General features: G+C 43.6%; 1 protein-coding gene and 1 pseudogene across 1 annotated transcript; both read left to right on the top strand.

Annotated features, from left to right (window-relative positions):
* Positions 1–6545: 6545 nt before the first annotated feature.
* On the top strand, positions 6546–8756 carry LOC123056983 (uncharacterized; annotated as a pseudogene).
* An 11120-nt stretch (positions 8757–19876) lies between these two features.
* Positions 19877–23211, top strand: LOC123062150 (glutathione S-transferase 1). The gene is made up of 3 exons (XM_044485515.1): positions 19877–20255; positions 21902–21950; positions 22564–23211. The coding sequence occupies exons 1-3, from the start codon at positions 20106–20108 to the stop codon at positions 23001–23003; spliced, it is 639 nt and encodes a 212-aa protein (XP_044341450.1). The 5' UTR covers positions 19877–20105; the 3' UTR covers positions 23004–23211.
* The last annotated feature ends 3024 nt before the right edge of the window (positions 23212–26235 follow it).

The raw sequence follows: 26235 nt of genomic DNA, 5'->3' as shown, positions 1-26235 counted from the left end.
CACTCTGAGCCTGAGTGTAGGATGTCCTTGCCTGCGCCAATGACCAAGTTCAACTCTGAAGCGTTTATCACTCTAATGTAGGAACTTTTGGTGTCTTCCAAAAAATTATATACTACATTTATTTGGTTGATGAATGAAATCATACAGAATTGGTGTATGAATGATTGGTACAAATATTTGCAATTGAACTTGAGGAAATATACTCAAGGAGCTGGGTACAAACTATACTGGAATACAGTGTGTATATGTACACTGGAATTATTTGTCTGGGCACAGTATAGGTTTGGAATTGGCTAGGCTATTTACAGGTTCAACTCTGTAGATTGATAAGTCTACATGTTTAAATAGGACCATACTATTTAAACATGTCATATATCTCACATATATGTGCTTAGGGATAAAAGAAATTTGACTTGGAAAATAATCGGTTATAATCATGGTTGGTTAATTCGATTAGGAGTCTAACTGAATTCAATCTGGATACAAATTTGAACATTCAGGAATATGAGTATAAATATGTCCCTACCCTCTAGCCTCATATACACATTGTGAGCTACACCACGGACTTGGCGGAAGAATTAGAGGGTAGACAAATATACTCGTGCTATGTTATTTTCGCAATATTGGTATCAGAGCAGATCGCTTAGAGTTTTGACGGCCGAAACAAAGTCTCCTTTTTAGAGATAGGAAAAAGGACGTCAAACTCTTGTTAATTTCGTGGGAACGAACTTCCGTTGCGTACTCGTACTCATGCCATAGCCGGAACCAAGCCACAAAAATCATTCTAGCCTCCACCGCTTGCTCGATCTCGCCGCCTCCACCGCAAGCCCACCTTGCTGCCTCCACCGGACTCCACCTTGTCATCCTAGCCGCGGTCACCGCCTTGCTGTCCTCGCCGCGACCGCCGTCTCCTTTATAACCGCCGGGTCACCGTCAACCAGCCGGGACCTCCGACCTACTGGAATCGTCGTTGCTCCATGTCCTCTTCCTAGAGAAGTCACCAAGCCACACGAGTTGTTGTTGGGTACTCTGAATCTGCAAGTCACGGCCTTACTTGTTCCTGCTTGCTGCTACAGATTGATTTCTGGAATTTTGCTACGGTAATCATCCTTCCCAATGGCTTCCAACAGTGTGTTTGCTGAATTACTTAGATCTTGTAAATTGGATGGATCGAATTTTACCGTTTGGAAGAGAAAATACATGTTTCTCCTCACCGCTGAGAACATTGATTTTATCATATCTCAATCTAAGCCTACCCGACCGTCAGAGGAGGCTGAAGATGAGGAAAAGGAAAACTACCGTGAGGAAATTACTCAATGGACTAAGTACAACAAAAAGGCTAGAGTGTTTATGCTTGCATCCATGTCTGATTCTCTAGCCGGAGAATATGAACCAGAGGAATCATCTCGCAAAATAATGAGGAGATTGGAAAAGGACTTTGGGGAAGTTTCACTTATCAAAGTTCTTAGCTTGGTGAATCAGTTTTTGACTGCGAAGATGACAGAAATCACTACTGTTAGTGCACATCTGAATAAATTATGTGTGCTAGTAGAGGAACTAAAGAATGTTGGGTACCCTTTCCCTAAAGAAGTTCAAGTTATGGTTGCTCTTAACTCTTTGCCAAACTCTTGGTAACAATTTAAAATATCCTTTTTTCATATTGAGCGTGTGCTAAACATGAGGACGCTAAGGCATCATCTACTCATGGAAGAAGACAAGAAGTCCACACAAGGGAAAGAAAGAAGGTCTCAACATGATGAACTACACCTTGGTGAGGACAAGTCTTCAAGTAAGAGGAACTGGCAAAAGAGGAAATTTGGGACATATTTGAGGGATAAAATAAATCATAAGCGTGATAGGAATGATTACAATGGAAGAAACTCAAATCAGAAGGTTGACAAGAGGAAATTTAACTGCCATAATTGTGGTGAACAAGGACACTTCAGATTTGAGTGCACTAAGAAGAGGAAGCCGGATGATAAGAAGTATAACAACAACTAGTCCAAACGTCAGGATAATAGAAGGGGAAATTCGTCACCTGATGGTATGTGACATGTTTTGTATTTTCAGAATCTCTATTTACAACTTCCTTGTCAAATAGTTGGGTGGTTGATTCTGGCTCCACCTCACACATTACAAGAGATAGGAATTCTTTCTATTCATTTAAACCAATCCAAAAGGGAACTAGATATATTTATCTAGGAACAACATCAAAGGCAGATATAGTAGGAATTGAGGACTATAATCTAAAACTCCCAAGTGGAGGAATATTACTCCTTAAGAATACTGTATTTGCTCCTGATATGAGGAAAAATCTCATATCGGTATCTAGACTAGAATCTGCAGGCTTTGATGTTAACTTTGGCAATGGGAAGGCTAAAATATTGCTAAAAGGAAAATTAATACAATCAGGGAACTGTGTAGAAGGCCTCTATTATATTGAAGATATTTCCGATATTGATGCTATGGACATTTTAGTTGCTGAAAACCACTCCACTATAAGGAATATAGCCAGAAATGACAATTGTTCCGAATCCTACCTATGGCATTTGAGGCTAGGACATATATCAAAGAATAGGATTAAAAGATTGATTAGTTCTGGAATTCTGAATTTTAAATGAGAAGATTATGGAATTTGTGAAGCCCGCATCATGGAAAAAATGACTAGAGCTCCCTTTCCTAAAGCCGAAAGATCTAGAGAGCCCTTAGCCATAATTCATTTAGATATTTGTGGGGAAATGAAAACACCCATGATAGGACAGAAGGTGTATTTTATCACATTCATTGATGACTTTTCCCGATACGGTTATGTCTACCTCCTTAAATACAAGTCTGAGGGTTTTGACATGTTCAAAACTTTCAAGGTTGAAGTGGAAAACCAATTAAATGGGAAAATTAAAGTCCTTAGGACCGACAGAGGAGGAGAGTACACATCCGGAATTTTGGATGAATTCTGTAAAGAACATGGGATAGTACACCACTACACATTACCCTATACCCCCAACAAAATGGTGTAGTGGAAAGAAGAAATAGGACGTTTATGGATCTGGTTCGATCCATGATGGCTTACTCAGATTTACCTTTAAGTTTTTTTGGGTGGGGGAGCACTGCATACTGCAGTTTATTTATTAAATCACTCACCCTCAAAATCAGTAAAGGTCACTCCCTATGAGATTTAGAAAGGGAGGAAACCAACGCTAAGGCACCTGGTTGTTTGGGGTTGCAATGCTCAAATTAAAATCCCTAGCCAGAACAGAACCAAACTGCAACCTAAGACCACTCTAGGAATTTTTATTGGATATTCTACTAGTTCCAATGGTTATAGATTTTATGATCCCAACAATAAGAAATTATTGGAAAGCAAAGATGCTATGTTTTTAGATCAGGACACTCCTCGTCGTGCTAAGAGGGCTAGAGTGGAATTGATAGATGAAGAATCCGAGGAAATAGTAAGTGACTCTAATGGTAATCTTTCAAGCCAAATCCCTGACATAAATATGGAAGAAACTCCTTCAACTAGTATGCCTAGAAGAAGTGGGAGGAACACACAAACACCATCCTATCTAGATGATTACTTTGTGTTTTTAGGGGAAGTGCACTCTAAAGTGTCTTTAGAGGAAGAACCTAAAACTTACAAACATGCCATTGATTGTGAGGAATATGGACTATGGTTGGAAGCTATGCGGAAAGAACTAAACTCCATGGAAAGAAATGGTGTTTGGGAACTTATTGATTTACCCCTAAACCGCCAGGCCATATGATCTAAATGGATATTCAAAAGGAAATTCAATGCTTCAGGAGGTGTGGAAAAAATATAAAGCTCGATTAGTTGCTAAGGGATATACACAAAAGGAAGGAGTAGACTTTGTGGAAACATTTTCTCCTGTTGCAAAATTCACTTCTATTCGCATCTTATGTGCCTTAACTGCTTATTTTGATCTTGATCTCCATCAAATGGATGTCAAGTCTGCGTTTCTAAATGATTATTCAAAAGAGGAAATCTATATGACACAACCAGATGGTTTTGTCGAAAAAGGGAATCAGAATAAAGTATGTAAGTTAAAAAGGTAAATCTATGGTTTGAGGCAGGCTTCTAGGCAATGGAATACCTTATTTGATCCTGCAATCACATCATATGGTTTCTCTATGATGGAAGGAGACCATTGTATTTATTTCAAAATAGTGGGAGGAAACTTTGCATTATTATCTTTGTATGTCGATGACATTTTAATTGCTTCAAACCATGAGGGAACCTTAATGGAAGTGAAATCTTGGTTATCATCCACTTTTGATATGAAAGATTTGGGGGGAACCTCTTATGTTTTGGGGGTGGAAATACATAGGGATCGGAAAAGAGAAGTTTTGGGGCTGTCTCAACAAGCTTATCTCAAAACTGTTTTGAAACGATTTTCTATGGAAGATTGCAAATCTGCAAATGTACCAATGATAAAAGGAACTAAACTTAGTGAGGAACAATGTCCTAAAACTCCTAAGGAAATAAGGGAAATGAAAAATATACCTTATGCTTCTGCTCTGGGGTCTCTTATGTATGCAATGCTATTTACTAGACCAGATTTGTGTCACACAGTTGGGATGTTGAGCAGATTTCACAAAAATCCCGGGGAAGCCCATTGGAAGCAAATAAAATATGCTATGAGATATATAAAAGGAACGATCGACTTTTCTCTTTGCTTTAATGGTGATAATCTTCAGCTGCATGGATATACTGATGCTGACTGACAGGGAGGCCTTGGTGAAAGGAAGTCGACGTCAGATTGTCTATTTACTTTGGCTGGATGTGCTATCCCTTGGAAGAGCAAGAAACAAACTTTTGTGGCGCAGTCTTCTATGGAAGCAGAGTACATTACTGCGAATGAAGCTATAAAAGATGGAGTTTGGTTGAGGAACTTTCTGGTTTCTCTAGAGAGAGTTGAAAATGCGTCAGATCCGGTCACTGTTTATTGTGATAATCAAGCGGCGATTAAACTTTCCAGGGATCCCAAGTTTCATAGCAGGGGTAGACATGTTGAGGGAAAATACCATTATATTAGAGATGTAATAAATGAGAAAACTTTATTTTTACCACTCTAGTTTTTGCCAATTTTACTTATACTACTCTAAAATTTGACATCTCACTTTTGCCATTCTTAATTTTTAACAGCGTATCACAAATGCCATTTTGTTATACTTTCGTGAGTTGACCATTTCTTCTACCCAGTTGACCCAGAAAAAACATGTCAGTATTTGCAAAAATGACATAAGTTGCCCCTACTGACTTGTGGGACCATTTTAGAAGTGACCCAGACCTAATCTGTACACATACCCGTCCAGCCATCCTAGCTCCTAACCGCACCACACACACCCGCATCCAGTCACCACCGCCAACTCCGGCCGCCGCGTTGCCACCTCTGGCCATGCCCCCGCGCGCCACCGCAGCCAGCCGCCTCCATCTCGACGTGCGGCGCTCCACCCCTGCCGTCCGGCGCGGCCCCTGCTACAGCTACAGCCTGGTCGCACGCGAGGCCTGGCCGCCGCCTGCGGTCCTCGTGGAGGAGCCCGCCTTCAAGGCCTATCTCCTCGCTCCGCACCGCTCTCCTTGTTCTGTAGCGCTGGCAATGACCCACCTCCCCTACCTCCTCTCGTCCGGGACGGGGACGCAGTCCCTGCTCACCCGGGATCTGGGACCCCATGGGCCTGCGTGCCTCGATCGTCACCAACGCCGGCTATACACCTTTGGGACTCAGCTTCATCACCAACACCGACTGGGTGCATGTTTCCATGGCTGAGACGTACTCCCCTCCGTCCATGGCGCTGCCTCCATCCGTCCTCGACGCGGTAGCTCCACTGCCCTCCAGGTTGCTTGTCAGTTGATCTACACACAGTGAATTGGCGATGCATATGTATTATACTTTGTGCGTGCTTGACGTTGATTCATGTGGAATTTTGCTGAATTGGAGAGACGGAGATGCATATGTATGTGTTGTGCCTTGCGCGCCTGATGTATGTGTGTGGAAGTATGGTGAAATGGAGATGTATGTGGATGCGTGGCTGCTTTATCTGTTTGCAATTATTTTTCTTATAGAAAAATTCACTGTAGGTCACAAAATTTGAGCCGGCTGAAACTTAAGTACCACTACTTCAAAATACCCGAAATACAGTCCATCTACTTGCGCAGGGGGTTTACTTTGGTCCGTATATATGATTGGAGCTATGTATTTGCTGACTTGGCCGAGTCAGCCGTTGCCAGCTGTGCTTTGACCGCCACTTGTGCAGCACCTGTCGGGGGGGGGGGCGTTAATACTAGATGGCTGCAGGTTTTTTTTGCAAATGCGCGCACCTGGTCGGACCACACCGGGTCGCTCCTGTCTCCTCCCTCCCGCAACCCGCCTGGTCGCCCTGCCTTATCCTCTCGCTCTCCGCTTCCTCTCCTCCGAACCCTAGCCAACTCCTGTCCGCGCCGCCGCCGTCGCCTTCCGCCGCCGCAGCCATTGCCGACGCCCTCCTCCGCCTCCTCTGTCTCCTCCTTCATGCCGTCTTCCAGCTCCATGCGCTCAGCGCTGCGTGGCCGCTCTGTTGCTGTACCACTGATCGGGTGCCCGGGTTGCGGTGAGCAGGTGAGGTTCTACCGGTCTAGCACCGATGAGCACGATGGATGGATCTTCTACAAGTGCGTGAACCACCATGTAAGTGCCAGTTCAGTAGATTCATGCCGTGTCAGCTCACTTTAGTAATGAAGCAGAGCAGCTGGTTAACTAATGCAGTAGTTTAGAGCAATGCAGTAGTTGAATCATTAAATCTGTAATTTTCTGGAGTTGGTTAACTAATTTTTCCACTGATTATTCAGGTCACTTGTGATTTCTGGCACTAGGAGCTCAAGTATGTGCAGCATCTGGTTGAAACAAGGCGTCTGGTTGGTGATGCTGCTGTAGATGCAATTGGTGCTGTTGAGGACAAGAGGGAAGAGCTTGAGAGGCATAGGACTGAATCAATGGCAGGCAGAGGCACAGCTAGAAGGGTCATGGCTGGGAGAGGCAGGGCTGGAAGAGATAATTATGGCAGCTCCAGTGAGAATAAATATGCTACCAAGCAGCAAATTGCTATGCTTTTAGGGTTAGGCAGAGAGATTTTGATGCTGTTGAAGCTGATGATTGGTTTTGTTATAGTGCTTTGTGTGATGTGTTTCACCTTAATTATGAAGAAGTGAAGTGTTGTTAATTCAGTAGGTGCAGGTGTGTAAACTGAGCATACTAAAATGGTTGCTTTTGTTTGCTCAGTAATGCTTAGTTGTAATGGTTGTTGTAATGGATAATATGTCAGTAAAGTGAAGCCTGCTTGACCTAACTTGCTTTGAAATGCTAGACCTAATTGCTTTGAAAAAACTGACAGATGTATTTCATGTCAGAAGTGTAGTTAAACTAATTCTGACAGAATGTTTGCAGTTCACTGAATTTTTATAGTTAACTGAATTTAGTTTGCAAAGTTAACCTCATTGTACTTAACCTCATTGCTTTCAAATTAATTGTTGTACTGAACTAACTTTGCAAACTTTGCAAACTAATTGTTGTACTAAATGAAGTAAGTGAATCTCAGCACAACTGAGCTCAAAAGCAAGCATGTACTTGCACCTGCTGCAAACACCCACCCAGCAACTTGCACTCTACATGTAGCTTTGGTCCACCAGTCGACCACCACCACCACCACCACCAGACCCCCTTCTTCCTCATCTTTCATCTTCAATTTCGTGCACCACCATATCCCTTCTCTCCTCTATCCAATAGCACCAACAGATCCCCTTCTCATCTTCAGCTAGCAGCAACCATGGTGTCCTGGGATGATCTTCCCACTTCTTCTGAAGATGACTCAGTGACCAGCAAGGTTAGTGTGCTCCTCAATCTCACACAAATCCAGTCTAGGGTTTCTCAGCTAGGGTTTCTCTCTCAATTGATTCCAAATGTCTCTCTTTTGTTTAGCCACCTGCCACAATATCCTGTGAGGAATGGAGTGGCTTGGCTATAGATCTGCCTAGCTTTAGATGTGGGCATGGATCTTTGTGTGAGAAGAATGTGGCATTCGAATCTGTTGATACTGGCAGAAGGTTTCTAGCTTATGCACAAAAGGTTAGTAATTTTTTGCATTTGGCACTATTAAACATTTTTCTCTTTGTAGTATGTCTTAAGTTCCATCATCAGGCACAGTACTGAATACTGGCAGTTAACTGAATCTCTTTTTTGTATGTTCTAAATTGTTAGGAAGTACCCAAATGCAGATATGTTGAGTGGGTTGACCCTGAGTGGCCTGATGCTCTGAAGATGAGCCTAGCTACTATATGGACCATGTATGAAGAGGAGAAAAAACAGAGGCTCGGACAGAATGTTGTGAGTGCTGAAGAAAATTTGAAGGTTCTTGAAGAGAAGAAGAAGATGGAGAATGAGTTGAGGCATTTCAAGCTTGATTTTGCTAAGATGGTGGCTGAGAAGGAGCAGGCAATGAGCCAACTAGGCAGCACACAACTTACTCTGACTGATCTAAAGGAAGAACTTGAGAAGAAGAAGATTGCAGACAAGTCAGTAACCAACATTCATCAGGTATTCAGGGTTAAAGCAGAGAAAGAGAGGGACCAAGCAGTGCAAGAGAGGGATGACTTGAAGCATGAGAAAAGGAAGCTTGAGTACATGATTGGTGACCTATTCAAACAGACAGAGGCCACCAAGGAGAAAATAAGGAAGCTAAAGGGCATGCTGAATGAATTTGATTGAATCTGAGTCATTGTAAAAAAACACTTTGTATCTTTCCTCCTGGATTTGTGTCAACTAAATTGTGTTAAGATAAGATATTGAAGTTGAAGTGGGTTAAGATAAGAAACTGAAGTTGGTTCAGATAAGAAAATGAAGTTAACTGTCTCTGTCTTATATGACTGAATTTGCCTGAATTTATATGCCTGCAGTTGCTATTTTATATGACTGAATTTGTCTGAATTTATATGTCTGCAATAGCTGTTTTATATTACTGAATTTGTATGCCTGTACCAAATTTTTTTTAAAGAAAAAAATTACACAAAAAGAGTTTTGCCTAGGTCTCGAACCTAGGACCTGTGGTATTGAACATTGGTGGCAATGCCAGTGTGGTAAGTAGTAGTGCTTTGATCAAGGGCAGGTACTAACGTAGCTATTTAGCAGTTGCTAGTGGCCCAATGGCTCCCACCCACCCACCGCTCCACTCTCCACTCTCCACTTAGTCCACCGTGTCGCCTCGGTTACCCCGCACCAAACCCCCACGCAAGAAAACCCTCGCCGCCGACCACCACACTGCCGTCGCGGACATGGAGAACTGCCCTGCCTAGAAGAGGGTCATCGATGACCTCGCAGGCGATGACAAGGCCATGCGCGTGGACCTGACGAAGATCGGGAAGTGGTTCCCCAGCTGTTCGACGCTGCGTCACCATGCGCGTGGCCTCTTGAAGGTCATGACCGACGACGAGCTGGACCGCGCCTGCCCCGACCATGACGGTATCCACTATGCACTCGTCCTCCGCTTCGCGATGCAGGAGACGCGCTCCGACGACCCGGGGCAATGAGCCCGGTGGTGGATGTACCGGTCCGCCACTGCGCCGCGGCAGCCGGATCCAGTGCGCGTCCGCCACAACGTCGACCTGGCCATCCCCGCACCTGTCAACACTGCTTACTGGGACCACTACCAGCCCGACTACCTCGGGCGCGACGATGTCTCCGAGTACATCTCATCCGACTCAGAGTACGACTCCGGCTCCGACGACTACTCTGGTTACGCCGCCGACTCGTCCTGGTCGGCTGGCTGGGAGGAGCCGGAGGTGATTGTGCTCTCTGACGACGAGCCGGAGGTCGATGTGGCGGCGCCCGTCGTCCCCGAGCCGGAGGTCCACATGGTGGCGCCGGTCGCCAGGGAGGGTGATAAGCACCACCCCATTGACATCGAGCTGCTTCCCAATGTTCCTGACATCGTCAAGCAGGAGGTGGAGGTGGTCTTGGCCCTGCAAGCACAGGACGTCGCAGCACAGCCAGAGAGGAAGAAGAAGAGGAAGGTGGCAGCTGACATGGAGGTTCACCGCTCGAAGCGCCTCCAAAAGTTGAAGAACTGAAGATGATGCAGTTGCAGTAGAAGGCATGAAGAAGATGTAGTTGCAGTAGTTAGGTATGCTGAAATATATAGATTTTCAGCATATAAGTTATAAAATATTAGTTTGTTAGGTGTGCTTGTATATTAAGCACATAAGTTATTTGTAATTTCTGTCTGTTGAACTCTGTTGAACTGGTTGTTGATGCTATATAAGTGTTGAACTGGATGTGATGCTATATATGTGCTGAACTGTGTTGATGCAAAATTGGCAGTAATCCAAAAGTGTTTTGTTGGTATGTAATGGTGTTGATGCTGTCTTGTTGCTATATAAGGCAACAATCCAGAATTCTCTTGTTGCTATATAAGGCAATAATTCGAAAAGAAGTAGCTGCTAAGGTTTTGAATCTTAACTGAATTTTTGTCTGAATCTTTGTCTTAACTGAATTCTGTCTTAACTGAATTATGTCTTAACTGAATTATGTCTTAACTAAATACAGACAACTGTTAAGATTTAGTTAACTATAATCAAATCAGTTAGCTTTTCAAACTAAATTCAGACAACTGTAAAAAATATGTTAGCTTTTCAAACTAAATTCAGATATCTTTGCAAACTACATTCGGTCAACTGTAAAATTCAGATAACTTTGAATTCAGTGAACTGTAAAAATTCAGTTAAGTAGGTTGGAGGGGAGTGGAAATATAATAAGTAGGTTGTCAAGTAACACTTGAGCAAAGCACCGTTCCTATCACACTGGCATTGCACCCTGTTTAGCACACCACAGGTCCTAGGTTCGACACCCAGGCCAACCTTTTTTGTATTAATTTTTAAATTTTATGCAGTTAATTATCTATACTCCAACAGTGAATAAATCAATGAACTCCAACTGAATAATAAAGCCACTGAACTCCAACAGTTTTCATTTGGGATTTCTTTTCATTTTGAACTCCAACAGTTTTCATTTTGAATGGCAGTATGAAGCCACTGAATCTTCACATTTCCAACAGTTCAAAGAGTCTCGTTGTAGTTTTTGCCAAAATATTAGAAGTGCAAAAGCACTGAATCATCCCAACTCCAACAGTTTCAAAGAGTCTCATTTAAGTTTTTTGCCAAAAAATTACAAGTGCAAAAGCACTGAATCATCTAAACTCATCAAACATGTTCACTCTCTTCGGCTTCTTGGGCACATGTCCACTTGGTCCTGCCTGCTTCCTCTGCTCAACTCTTAATCTCTTGGCCTCTTGTTGTATCTTCTTTGCTTCTTGATCTTCTTTTCTCTTCAGTGCTGCCATGGCTCTCTTTGCTTCTTGATCTTCTTTTCTCTTCAGTGCTGCCTCTGCTTTAGCTGCCATTGCTTCAAGGGCTCTGGCCTCCTTCTCTTCTTGCAATGCAGCTTTTCTTGCTGCTGCAGCTTCCTTCCTTGCTGCAGATTCCAAAGCTTTCTTCTCTTGTGCTGCTCTTCTTCTTTGTGAAGACTCTGCTTTCCTCCTTGCAATTTCTTGCCTTTTTGCTTCTGCCTCCTCTGCTTTCTTCTCTGCCATCTCATTCATGGCCTCAAGTGCTGCATCTCTCCTGGCTGCCATCTGTCTTTCTTTGTCTCTCTTCATCTTCAGCAACTTCATGGTCAGGTTGCCTTCATTTGTAGCTGTTGTTGTCTGTGCTGCAGTGTGAGAACTGGCTGCATTTGAGATGAATGAGGAATCTGGCAAAATGATTTCAGGTTCTTCTCTAGGAACAGGTCTGGATTGTTGCATCCTATGAAGCATTGTAAATCCAAAGTCCTGCACCTGTACAAAACAAACATCACATGAAAACATCAGTACAACAAAAATGACTGGACAAAAGAGGTCAAAATTAAGGGACAAAAGTGGAGAATTTGCCTGAAAAACAACTGGTGCATCTGCTCCATCATCTTGTGTGACAATGACCTCATCATCTTGCGTGACAATGACCTCCTCATGTGTATCATGGCCATCAACATGGGCCTCCTCATGTGTAACTTGGCCATCAACATGGACCTCCTCCTGTGTAAGTTAACCATCCTCTTGTGTGACCTGAACCTCCTCCTGTGTACCTTGGCCATCATCTTGTTGTGCCAAAACAATTTCATCATCTGACACATCATCAGGAATGGCCCTTGGACCCCTTCTTGTTGTTCTCTCTGCTAGATTTGGCAAAATGCCAGCCTTTTTGAGATTACATCCTTTGATGTTGTGGCCTGTTTCATGGCAGTATGAACATGTTATTGTGATTCCATGTCTGCTCATCACCTTGGTTCCATCTTTCTTTTCAATCTCATAAGGCTGCTTTCTCCTACTTTTGTTTGAAGGCCTCCCTACTTTTTTTCAAAGACAGGTGGCTTGATTTCACAGCCATTCATCTTCTGCCACTCACTCCTATCTCTGCAAGGCTTGATAATGGGTTTGTATGCTAGCTTGAATGCTTCTATACTGTAACAGGAGTGCACCAAACTCTCAGGATCAATCCTCTCATGTCTGCAGCATGCAATTGTATGGTGACATGGAATTCCACTAAGATCCCACCTTTTGCATGTACAGCTTTCTTCCTTCAGGTCAATAATGTATGTCCTGTTCCTGTTGTCAACCTGAAAGATGCCATCACCAGCCCCTGAAACCATGCATGTAGCTGACAGCTCTATATTCTTCTCAATTCTTTTCCTAATTTTTGGGCATATTGAGCCAGGCCAGGTCTCTGCCTCTTTTCTTTTGTTGTAGAACCTGACCATGAGCTGTGTTTTGATCTTGTCAATCATTGATCTGAGATGCATCTCCCTAGCCTCAAGAATATATTTGTTGAAAACCTCACAGTTGTTGTTCAGAAGGATATCACACTTGACCAATTCTCTTTGGAAGCCCCTAACCCAAGTGTTGGGTGGTAGCTGCTCAAGCCACTTGTATGCTTCTAGGCTTATGACCTTTATTTCCTATATGCTTGCAGCCCATAGTTCTGGTGTTGTGCTCCTTGCACACTTCCATAGCTGGTTTTTAAGAACATCTCCTTTGTGTGTTTACTAAAAATTCTGCCATATATGCCTAACATGGTGTCTGTGCTCTGCATCAGGAAAGTGCTGCCTCACTCCCTTGATCAGGCCCTTTTGCTTGTCTGACATTATAGTCCATGGGTCTGTGTTTAAAATTCCCAAGTCACTCTTCAGATTTGACAGAAACCATTTCCATGTGTCAGTGTTCTCTACCTCAACAACTGCAAAAGCTAGAGAGTAAATGCAGTCATTAGGATCCATGCCAATAGCACACAACATAACACCTCCATACTTTGTCTTCAGGTGGCATCCATCCAAACAAATGACAGGCCTACAAGCTTGCATGAAACCTCTTTTGCAGGCATCCAGAGAGAAATAACAACTTGCAAATATGCCATTACTGACACCCACATAGAAAGAACTCCCCGGGTTTGATCTTCTGAATTCTTGTGCATAATCTCACATGCAGTTGTACTGCTCCAACTCATCTCCTTCAATAATTTTCTTCACTAACCTCTTAGCCCTTCTAAGCTTGCTTCTTGTTGCTGTCATGTTCCAATCTTTCTGAACCATCCTTGCAAAAAAATTCATGTTCATGTTTTCATCTGCTCTGAAAGAATCAAGATATTTTCCAGCCATAAAAGGAGCAGTGAATGACTTAACACACCATTTCTTTATGCATGTATGCTTTGGGTTGTATTTCTTGATCATGAAGCAGTTGATTCTCCCATCAAATGATGCAGACAAGGTCCAAGGGCACCCATCTTCACAAATGGCATTCAGTCTTTTCCTATCATTTCTAGGGCACCTAATGTCAACTCTCTCCTGACAGCTGTACTCTTTGATAGCTTTCCTAAGGAACTCAACAGATCCAAAGGTCTGGCCAACTTGAAACTGTGGTTTAGTCAGGTCTTCCTCTCTAAAACTTTTGAAATTCAGCTTCACCTTATCTTCATCAGAGGATGGCAGACAAATATCCACAACTTCAGTAGGATCATCAACTTCTTCTTGGACTGCTGGTCCTTTGCCCTTCTCACAATCAACATGTTTGTCAAACAAGTCATCATCATCCTGCAGATTAATGTCTGAATCAACAATTTGTGGAATATAATCTTCATCTGAATCCTGCACTACTGTGTCTGCTGCATCCATGTTCAAAAACCTACATGATTTCCTTGCCCTAAACCCAAACTGAGATGAAAGGTAAGTAGTTCCAGGCTGGGGTGGACTTGGTATGAAATCATCTTCTTCTGACTCTGCTCCACTTTCTGACTCTGCTTCATCTTGCTCATGCTCTTGATCAGAATCATGCTCTTGATCATGCTGAGCCATCTCATGTTCCACTAGAGTGAGCTGATCCTGCTCCTCTTGCAACTGTTGTGTCTGCTCTGCTTGCTGCTGGTGGGCATTCTCCTTCTTTGGCCTAATGCCACTGAACCTGACAATTGGTGGATCCTCATCATCAGAGTGGACTTGAACAACAGAAATATATGATCTCATGCTCTCATCATGATCAAGAAATATCTGTTGGAAGTGGTTGCCATTTAGAACACAATCCTTCATGTTTTCTGTCATAGTGTTGTCCCCTATCTTGATCTCTCTTAATCCATTCTTATACACTGTCAATCCAGGAACACACCAATAAGCCCTGATCCTGCCCTCAAACTCATATCCAATTTCCTCCACTAGACTGGCAACAACATTAGGTGTCCAATTATCTATGTCACAGTAATCATACCAAATGGAGTGACCTTTGTGATAACCCCTATGCTTGCCAGCACACAGAATGTAGCCACCATGTATGACCTCAACAGAGAAGTGGTTGCTTAAGTGACCTGCAAAACAATCAAGTTGAAAAAGTTCAGACATTTCAGACTACAGAGAGATTCAGACATTTTAGACTACAGTTCAAAGATTCAGACTTTTTTACTTTTTCAGAAAGAAAAACAGAGATTCATGGCTCCAATTAACAAATGTATGATCTTAAAGGTCGAAAAGCAACCATCTTTGGTCAATCTGACACAATGTAATTGCAAATTACAAAAAAATTTGGTCCAATTAACACTCTGACACTAAGAGCAAACTTTACTGCTTAAACCCTAGACCCCTGGACCGATGAAAAATTGGGGGGAGAAAGAACCATAACCACTCCAGATCTCTACAAACATGGCCAAACCCTAGCTCCTCCTGCAAACCCCCCATGAAGCAGCCCTATTTTTGGCCTGTCAGAAAGATCTTCACAAACTGTTAAAACCCTACCACCCCACACCCAATCCGTCAGAGAGTAGAATGAACGGCCAAACCCTAGCTCCTACGCGCAATTGATGCGGTCAAGAACTCTTTACGGGAGCTAAATTGCACAGATCGAGCAAAGGAGGTGCTGGCGACGGTGACGTACCGTACAGGGGCGGTGAGGCATCATCACGGCGACGTGAAGGAGCAAGAGGCACGTCGCGCAGGCCCCTCCCGAACGGCGCGGACGGCGGCGGCTCAGTGTCCGACGACGTGCTCATGGAGCCGTCCTCGACGCCAACGACGTCCGACCTCAGTAGCGACGATGAGCAGAGAGGGTGCGGGAGCAGAGAGGTTGCGGGAGGGAGGATAAAGGAGCGACACGGTGCGGTCCGACCAGGTGCGGGCCGTTTAATGACCAGGTGGGGTGCGGTCCGACCAGGTGCGCGCATTTCCAAAAAAACCCTCCAGCCTTCTAGTATTAACACCCCCCCACGACAGGTGCTGCACAAGTGGCAGTCAAAGCACAGCTGGCAACGGCTGACTCGGCCAAGTCAGCAAATACGTAGCTCCAATCGTATATACGGACCAAAGTGAACCCCCTGCGCAAGTAGATGAACTGTATTTCGGGTATTTTGAAGTAGTGGTACTTAAGTGTCAGCCAGCTCAAGTTTTGTGACCTATGGTGATTTTTTGTCTTTTTCTTATTAGCAGATGAACTCAGTGGAATCAACCCATCTGCTGTGTTTGTCAGGTATTAGTAAAATTTCAATGAAAACTGGAGTGGCAAAAGCAAAACAAAAAACCTAGGGCAATATTGTCTTTGCCCTGCTTCGTTTGGTCAAAACATGCCTTGACCTGACAGAATGGTATTTGTAATACATTGTCAAAAACAAGAAGTGGCAAAAATGAGATGTTGAATTTTTGAGTGGCATAAGCAAAATTGGCAAAAATTAGAGTGGCAAAAAACAGAGTTTTTCCGTAATAAATAGGCTAAAAACTGTTCGGCTTGAGTTTTTGCCTTGTACTGATATGTTGGCAGATCAACTGACTAAACCTCTTAGTCAGAAATTGTTTTGCAAACATGTCAGGAACATGGGCCTTAGGATTTTTGACTGAATGTTTTTCAGATAGGGAGATGTAGGAATTTTTGGTGTCTTCCAAAACATTATATACTACATTTATTTGGTTGATGAATGAAATCATACGGAATTGATGTATGAATGATTGGTACAAATATTTGCAATTGAACTTGAGGGAATATACTCGAGGAGCTGGGTACAAACTATACTGGAATATAGTGTGTATATGTACACTGTAATTATTTGTCTGGGCACAATATAGGTTTGGAATTGACTAGGCTATTTACAGTTTTTTTTTTGCGAGTAAGTTATTTACAGGTTCAGCTCTATGTAAATTGATAAGTCTACACGTTTAAATAGGACCATACTATTTAAATGTGGCATATATCTCACATATATGTGCTTAGGGATAAAAGGAATTTGACTTGGAAAATAATCAGTTATGATTGTGGTTGGTTAATTCGATTAAGATTCTAATTGAATTCTATCTGGATACAGATTTGAACATTCAGGAATATGAGTATAAATATGTCCTTACCCTCTAGCTTCATATACAGCATTGTGAGCTGCACCATGAACTTGATGGAGGAATTAGAGGGTAGACAAATATACTCATGCTATATTATTTTCACAACATCTAGCTGATCTGTTTGTGCTACGTTTTCGTCACTTTTTTTCAGTTACATATAATTGGTATGTGCTTTTTGGTGACATGCTCTGTTAAAGGCATCTTCGTGGTCCACTTTGCCCCTTTTTCTAGGCGCTGATAGAAATAAGAAGAATCAATCATAGTACTTGGGTTAGCGCCTACCGCCTATGATGCGGAACACATAGCAGCTCTGCTCATGAAAAAGATTATTAACGAAGTTCGCCTCCAGTTACGAGAGAACCAAAACTTGTCTTTTTTTAGGGGAAAGCGTTGCCAATTTATTCAGAGAGAACCAAGACTTGTCGCGGTGCGCTAGACGTGCTACTACTCCACACGTCTACATGTGATTGTGATTTCTTCTTTACTTTCTGCAAGTGTGTTTTTGGAAGAGTTTTTTGCTTCATTGTCAACTGCACTACGTGTGTGTCCTTGTATATTTTGGTGGATATTTGACTCTGAGCTAGCTTCTATTGTCCGGTTGCTCAGTCACAATCAGCAATCGTTGACAAGTAGAGCAAACGCTGGTCACTGCTGACACTCACAATTCGTTGCATCACTGCTGAGTTATCCAGGATTTTCTACGCAGTTCGTTCCCATCACGACTTCCAACATTGTTTGCACCGACCTTAATTAATGCAGAGTGCACACAGTACTCTTCTAAATCAATCTCCTCTTTTGCAAGGAAACTACTCTCTCCATTCGGAATTACTTGTCACAGAAATGAATTTATCTAGACGTATTTTAGTTCTATATACATCCATATTCGAGACAAGTAATTTCGAACGGAGGGAGTACGTCCGATGCCGGGCGCAAGATTCGGATATTCTGAAGGATGTAAGAGCGTCTACAGCCGGACTACTCAAATCATCCCTTATACGTCTGCGGGTGTGTCTGGTTATTGACCGAACAAAAAAATATGACTCAACCAGATCTCTCGTATTATTTTTATATATGCTCGAGCTGTCCGCGAACCATCATATCCATCTCAAATACGAGGAGGATATAAGGGCCTGCGGACGCGCACGAGCGCGCCCGGGCATTTCGCCACATAGGACGTGGTCCCACCTTGGACCACCTTTTCTCTTTATTTATTTATTTATTTATTTATTTCTCTTTCTTCGTCTCCACCAATCACGTACAAGTGACCGGGTATATGAGAAGAAAAATAAGAAGTGTGGCTGCGCAGAAGGATAAATAGGGGTTTAAAACGGACACGTTCGGTCACTGAACCAGGCGCGTCCGCGGGCGTTTAAGGGGTCATATTTGCTATATCCGACTGTAAATCTAAGGGCATATCTCTAGTAGATCATGTAAACCGCGGTACCGTAAATTTTGTTTACGAATTACTGTAAAATGATTTTGCGGTACTGCGGACCGCACGACTGCAGAATTTAGACATACTAGACAAACATAGTTTTCGTCACCATACTTCGTAGGAATTTGAACACACTAAATTTAAACCTAATCTAAACTACTCATCCTTCTTTACATGAAGAAGATATTCCATTGCGGAGCCGGAGAGGACAAATGTGAGGCCGTACTCCTTCTTGGCCTCCTTGGCGGCCTCGAGCCGCGTGGCGACGCCTTCTTCTCCAGCGACGATCCACTCCTTCGCCTTGGTGAAATTGCGCTCCGCCTCGTGGAGGCGCCTTCTTCTCCGGCGGTGATCGGCTCCTTTGCCTAAGCAAACTCGCGCTCCGCCTCGCGGAGGTGCTTGGTGATCGAACAAATGATGTCGTGGAGGCGTCCGAAATCTCTCCACTCCTCCGACCGTCGCTGCGGGAGAGGCCGCCACGCTCTCTCGCCTGCACGTGGCGCCATTCCTCCACAGGGGTTCCGGCCTCGTCGTCATGGTGGGCTCGCTTGTGCGGTAGCGAGCCGCCACACCCCCCTCGGCCACCACGCGCGCGACGGCGAGGTGGTTGAAGAGTGGCTGTGCGCGGGGAAAACGCGCGAGAGAGAGAGAAAGAGGTTTGGCACCGGAGACAGAGAAAATGCGACGGAGGTGAGTTCGGGATTTACAGGATAGGAACCCTAAATCGGCTAGATCTGGTAAATATAGCGGAGATGCCATGGTTTTACGAGCCGAGCCTTTTCATGTAAAAGGGCCGACGAGTTTATATGAGATCCGCTAGACATGCTCTAAACCACCACATTGTTCAAGCCTTAGGTAAGGCTTGGGCATTAGTTTTGCAGCTAATCCGAATGACTTCGTTCAGTGAAGGAAGACGTTTTTGTCACTATGAAGTGTTTGTGATAACTTCGTCCATCTCAAAATTGATTGTCGGTTCAGTATCTCATTGAAGCTTAGGGGGTAGGGTGTGCGTCTAGAGTGTTCGTGCGTGTGTACATAGTGATATATGTATATATAAGCATCTTCGATTGTTCTGTGTTTAAAAATAAAAAAAAGAATGTGCATCTAGTATATAGAAAATAAAAAAGAAACAAGCGTCCCATAGAGTAAAAGGAAGTAAACCAAGCGGAGATTGTTGGAAACAAACTTAATTTCCGGCCCCTCAGCAGCGTACGGCTGACGAAGCTTCATCGGAAGAAGCTAAAAAATTAATCAATCAATAAAAACTAAAAGTGCTGGAGAAAGGAGATGCGCGGATCTCAAGGCGCCGCTGGCGCACTACCGAGCGTCATCACTTGCGTCGGTCGGTCGCTGAAAAGTGAAAACCAATTATCCGAAAAGAATATCAATCACAAAAACTGAATAGAGCGGGGGGTAGTACTAGAAAAAACTCGTGCAAAAATAAGGACGACTAAAATGGCTGAAGAAACGGAAGCTCCTAGAGACGCGGGGGCCATTGACGAGCCGCACCTTCCACCTCACCTCACCTACCCGCTCCCTCTCCCTCTCCCACTCCACGGCCGCACCGCACCTGCTCCGTTGGAAGGGAGCAAACCCTCCGTCGCCTATTTAGCCGAGACCCCGAGCATGGTCTTCTCCATCCCACATCCCATCCCATCCGCAGCGGCTTTATTACCTACCGAGAAGAAGAGAGAAAAAAAGGTTCGAGTGCGTTCGAGAGTGAGGAGTGAGAAGAGATGGCTCCGGTGAAGCTGTACGGCGCGACCCTGTCGTGGAACGTCACCAGGTGCGTGGCGGCGCTGGAGGAAGCCGGCGTCGAGTACGAGCTCGTCCCCATCAACTTCGGCACCGGCGAGCACAAGGGCCCCGACCACCTCGCCAGGAACGTACGTACTCATGCCCTAACCGCCGCCCTCCCCTGGAATTTCCCATCCGTGACTGTCGATGGTTCGGCCCTGTGCCGTTTGCTTGCCTCTAATTTCACGAGGATGGTGTCGATTCGTTCGGTCCTCGTGCTGCGATCGGCGGAACAAAAGTCAGTCAACTCCCGGCGAGGGGTCGCTTCCATGCCTCTTATCGCTGTTTATTTTAGCGGGGGCCGGAGAGATGTCGCTGTCGCTCTCGTATAATCTAGTATATCACGATTCGAATTTCAGAAGAAAAAAAGTATCACGATTCGAGACTGGGGTTCGATATTTACAGATCATTCTAGTAGTACAGGGATAAGTATATTTTTCATCCTTAAACTCTTCCGAGAGTTTAGAAATCATCTCTTAACTTAAAACTGGATAGTTTTCGTCCCTCAACTATCAAAACCGGATAGTTTTAGTCCATCACGCCGCTTCGGGCGGTTTCTGTCTGCATGAACAGTAAATTAAAAAAAAATAAAAAAAATCTGAAAATTTGTGGAATCAAAGATACTCGGGTGCGCAAGGTGTGTGAAATTTTTTGTGCTATTTAGAAATTCTAGGAGCTCGTGACAAAGGAAAAACCATAAATATGTACGTCGGTGAACAGTAAATTCATTAAAAAAATAGAAAACAAATTCAAAAAAATATGAAAAATGTTGACATACAAGATGCTCGGGTGCTCAATGTGCCTGCAAAATTTCATGGTGTTTGGACATTGTGGGAGCTTGTGGCAAAAAAAAAAAAATTGGTTGGGGAAGAAACTTTGAAAAAGTGCATTATTTTGTTTTTTTTTGGCTAGAGCTCGTCCTATGTTATTTGAGCGCGAAAATATGCACGCACCTTGTTTTTTTTTAATTTACTGTTCACTGACGTACATATTTACAATTTTTTCTTTGTCATGAGCACCTGAAATGTCCAAACAATATGAAAATTTATACCCACCTTGCGCACCCGAGGAACTTTGATCCCGCAAATTTTCAGATTTTTTTGCTATTTTTTTTGAATTTACTGTTTGTTGATTTACTGTTCATGACAGACGAAAACCGCCCGAAGCGGCATGAGGGACGAAAATTATCCGGTTTTGATAGTTGAAGGACAAAAACTATCTGGTTTTGAGTTGAGGGATGATTTCTAAACTCTTGGAAGAGTTCGAGGACGAAAAATATACTTATCCCAGTAGTATATGGTATGAGTTTTTCCGCAGCTCGTCTCAGATCGGCGAGCCATTTGGGCGTGGCCGGTTTGTAAGAAGCATATTCTCTTCCAGTATGAGGCTTTCCCTGTGTTGCTCATGGAACAGACGATCCTTGGTTCAGCAAACTATCTTACAACATTAACCCAGGAGTCCCAAGCAACCTGCAAATGCTCAGAACGTCTACAGCAAAACGTAAAGCAGAGCAAAATGTAGCCTGCATTCAGTACCACCCATTACGTCCTGTCGCATTTTTTTTGTTCCATGGCCACTACAGCAGCATCTCATGGAGACACTACAAAAAAACATGCATAAGTCATATTTTGTTTGACCACCTAATCTTAGTGTGATAGTAATTGTGGCATGTGGCTTCTGTTTTTAGAGATTTGACACAGGATAGAACTCATTCTCTTCATGTTGTTCTCTGCAGCCCTTTGGCCAGGTGCCAGCTTTGCAGGATGGTGACTTGTACGTCTTCGGTATGATGCTACCTCTTGAGATGTTCTCTCTTTTCTACCCCTCATAAACAGAACTATAAAGGGTCATGATGCTTTTACATTACTGTTGTTGTGGTTGTTTGTTTTGCTGTTAATGTTGTTTCCTTGTAGTATAACAAAGCTAGCATTTCCACTTGGGCTTAAATGGTACCTGAGCCTTTACTAGAAACAAAGGAATTGTTTCATTTGGATTAATGATAAACCTTTGAACGTGTTCTTCACACATCAGTATGTGATGACATGAGTAAAAAACAATGTTAATTGTTAGCTGTCGCCTGGCATTATATTAGGAGTTATACCGTTTGGAGTTTTAATCCACTATCCTCGTATGCTTGAAGCTTGAGTTTTGAATGATGAGGTAATAATTAGTTAACAACCACAAGCTTGGTCGGAAGACAAAAACATGAGTTATGGTAAGGTTTCCCAAACAATCATATAGTCTATGCTTATGAGTTCTAATTTGATATCTTATCAAGTTTAGAAATGATCATTTTACTAGTTTTAGACCGATTTATTGAAATGGAATAAAACAGTACCATACTCCCTTTAGAATCCTCATAACTCTGGTTCTATTTTGTTTTTCTCTTCGTACTAGAATCACGTGCTATTTGCAAGTATGCGTGCCGCAAGAGCAAGCCAGAGCTGTTGAAGGAGGGCGACATCAAGGAGTCAGCTATGGTGGATGTGTGGCTCGAGGTGGAGGCCCATCAGTACACCGCCGCGCTGAGCCCCATTCTCTTCGAGTGCCTTATCCATCCTATGCTTGGGGGAGCCACTGACCAGACGGTCATCGATGCTAACCTTGTTAAGATCAAGAACGTGCTGGCGGTGTACGAGGCGCACCTGAGCAAGTCCAAGTACCTGGCTGGAGACTTCCTCAGTCTTGCGGACCTTAACCATGTGTCTGTCACCCTGTGCTTGGCGGCTACACCCTACGCGTCTCTGTTCGACGCGTACCCGCATGTGAAGGCCTGGTGGACTGACCTGCTGGCGAGGCCGTCCGTCCAGAAGGTCGCTGCGCTGATGAAGCCATGATCTTAGTTTCTGGCGCTCGTTCGTCGCGAAATAAGCCGAGGTGTGTTTCCCCCGATGTGTGCCTGTCCGAGTGTGTGTTCTTGTGATGTCTCCTCGTGTTGAATGTTCAGGCTTGTGCTTGCGATCCTGTCTAGATCTTGTACTGAAATGAGCATTCCTATGCTCTGGTTTAATAATAAATTGTGCCCAGAGATTATCTCAGCTTCAATATTTTCTCATCTGTTGCTTCGATGATCTGTCCATTAGCAATTTAGCTGCCTATGTATCCTTTTTGGATGTGAGTAGGGAGTCTGTTTCGGAAGACGCGGTGAAAATCTGAAGCAGATCCATAAGATTGGGAACCTGTTTATGCCATTTGATCCTCCCAAGTTGAATAGTTTAAACGGCCAAAGAACCATATGATTCTTCTACTATATTGGATAGTTTCAACGGCCAAAGAGCACACCTAGCATGTGTAGTGATATTTGTCCAATGCTTCTTCACCATGGTGTGATTGTTCAGAGGATGTTTGCACTCCTGTCCCACAAGCCTGGCAACACTAGAGCTGAATCACGTCTGTAAAGATGATAAACAGGTTTCCCTGGTGCAGTTTGCCACGCCGAAGAGGGCCTCTGCCATGCACAGGTGCTTAGATGAGGCGCTAAATGAGGGTGTCCCGGACTAGGGGTCCTAACCTATGCGGCATGTTATCTATGGGCCGAGCTAATAGCCCACTAGCCGTCGTTTGGAGGATAGCCGAAGCTGTGAACCTCGTAAGCAAGATGGAAACCACTGGAGACTTCGTATACTTGAAGGACAATTCTAATAGTTGGCATGTTTATTCCTAGTTGCCAACCGTCCATATGTGTAGACCTAGGCACCCCGGTGCATATATAAGCTGAGGTGTTTAGTTCATAAAGCACAATTACAAGCCTTAGGGTTTGGAACACAATTATATGATTTTGAGGTAGATTCTCTTGTACTCTGTACCCCATCACATAAATACAATCAAAACCCCATCACATCAATACAATCAAAGCAGGACATAGGGTTTTACCTCTCCGAGAGAGTCTGAACGTGGGTAAACATCGTCTTCCTTGTCTCCTATTACCCATTGTTCTCAGATCCATTACTCGGGACTCCCTATCCGAGATCAGCCGGTTTTAGCACCGGCATTGGTGGCCCATACAGGTCCCGCTGTGTGGTCATAAAGGATCAATGGCTCGTGTGCATATCGACAACAACATTAGCTATGGAGGTATCTTCCTCCCCAGCCAGCTTCTCGCGTTCGGCAGCGTTGTCCTTCACGCTGATTCGAATAGCCACCTCGACCAAGTTGATTGTTTCGCCCTAGATCAAATGATCGGATTTGGAAATCTAGAATATACTGCCGACTCCCTTTGTGATCTAGTGCTATGAGGATTGACGTCACATAAGCTCGAGAACCCCACGGACGCTGAGGTGTTGACCGCGGATTCTACTTCCGACCCAAACCTCGGAACCAGCCTCAAGCTCGGATCCGATCGCTTCGCTAGCAGACCAGGACTTAACCTTGGCCGGCCAGTGCTCTGAGGTCGCATCACGCAACCTGCCAAGCATTCTGCAGGTCCCCGCCTAGTGTCAGAAGATGGGTCCGGCGGACCTCTCACTTTTGAACGAGATGCTAGACTGGATCCAAAACCTTGGGATCTTAGACGGACAGTCCTCGATTTATGATCATATCAGACTTAAAGCCAACGATAAGGAAATTTATGTCCCGCCAACCACCCACCTAGTCACTACGGTCGACGATTTAATCGACGTACTGTACTACGCCTCCGATGAGGGACCGGCATGGATGAAGATGTCGATGGCGCATCAGGAATGGCTTCACCCATGTCCATATCACATACTAGTAATTGGGCCGCAACCTCTACCTATGACGTCTATATGGTCGACACCCCTAAGGAGGACGGGGAGGAGGAAAAAGACCCCCCCCCAAGCACCGACATATTCGGGAGCGATCCAAGGTGAAAGCGCAGGTTCACTCCCAGAGGGGGGAGTGAATGGGAGATTTTTGAAAATTTGTCAAACTCTGATGAATTTGATGAAGATCGTAGTGAGGAAGTAAAAACGAGGACGAGACTAATTCATCACAAAAACATAAAAGCATGCAAACAAGATAGATGCAAGTGATGAACATGCAATCATACAAACATTGAAGTGTACAGAAGATGAACTGAAGAAATAAAAGGCACCATGATGAAAGTCTTCACGTTCTTCACAAAGTAGATCACAGAATCTTCAGTAGCGGAATAACTTAAAGTAAATGGGTGATGAATTAGAAACTAGGTAGGCTCGATGAAGACACATCGACTTGGTAGACCAGTTAGAGTAATGAAATGTCTAGTAAAACTAATGATCAGACTAGAGGTGGTAGAATGACTCAAGAACCTTTGTATCCTAAGAATCCTCCTAAAAGAATTGAACAAGATTCTTAGAGAATTAAGGCTGGTTCACCTAAGAAGAAGAATAAAAAGTGTAAGAATAAAACTTTGCATGCTTCCAGCGAACCTATTATAGAAAAACCTATTGAGAATTCTAATGATGTTTCTATCTCTGAGGCCGAGACAAAATTTGGTGACGAGCATTTACCTAGCGATAATGATAATAATGATGCTAATGATGATCATGTTTATGCTCAACCTAATGATAATAGTGAACTTGGTAATGATGTAGAAATATAACCTGAAATTGAGCTTGATGACCCACCTCCTAAAAATGAAAGATACGATAAAAGAGACTTCGTTGCTAAGAAGCATGGTAAAAAAGAGAACCGTGGATTCAGAAACCCATGCCTTTTCCTAGTAAAGCTACCAAGTCCAAAGACGATGATGCTTTCAATCGTTTTGTTGAATTGCTTAGACCTTTATTCTTGCAAGTACCTTTGGCCGATGCTATGAAAAGGAAAATACCTGAGGCTGAAATTTCCCCTATGGTTGCAAATTATTCTTTCAAAGGAAAAATACCTGAAAAGATAGGAGATCTAGGGATACCCACTATACCATGCTCTATTAAGAATAATTATGTCAAAACTGCTTTGTGTGATTTAGGACCTGGTGTTAGCGTTATGCCTCTCTCTCTTTATAAAAGACTGGATTTGAGTAAAATGATTCCTACTGAAATTTCCTTGCAAATGACTGATAAAATCTATTGTTATACCCATCGGTATTTGAGAGGATGTTCCAGTTGTTGCTGCTGATGTTACTATCTT

The sequence above is a fragment of the Triticum aestivum genome, chromosome 3A (genome assembly GCF_018294505.1).
Source record: "Triticum aestivum cultivar Chinese Spring chromosome 3A, IWGSC CS RefSeq v2.1, whole genome shotgun sequence".
Taxonomy (NCBI): Eukaryota; Viridiplantae; Streptophyta; class Magnoliopsida; order Poales; family Poaceae; genus Triticum; species Triticum aestivum.
Note: the sequence above shows the minus strand (reverse complement) of the source record. Positions and strands in the feature narration are given on the sequence as shown.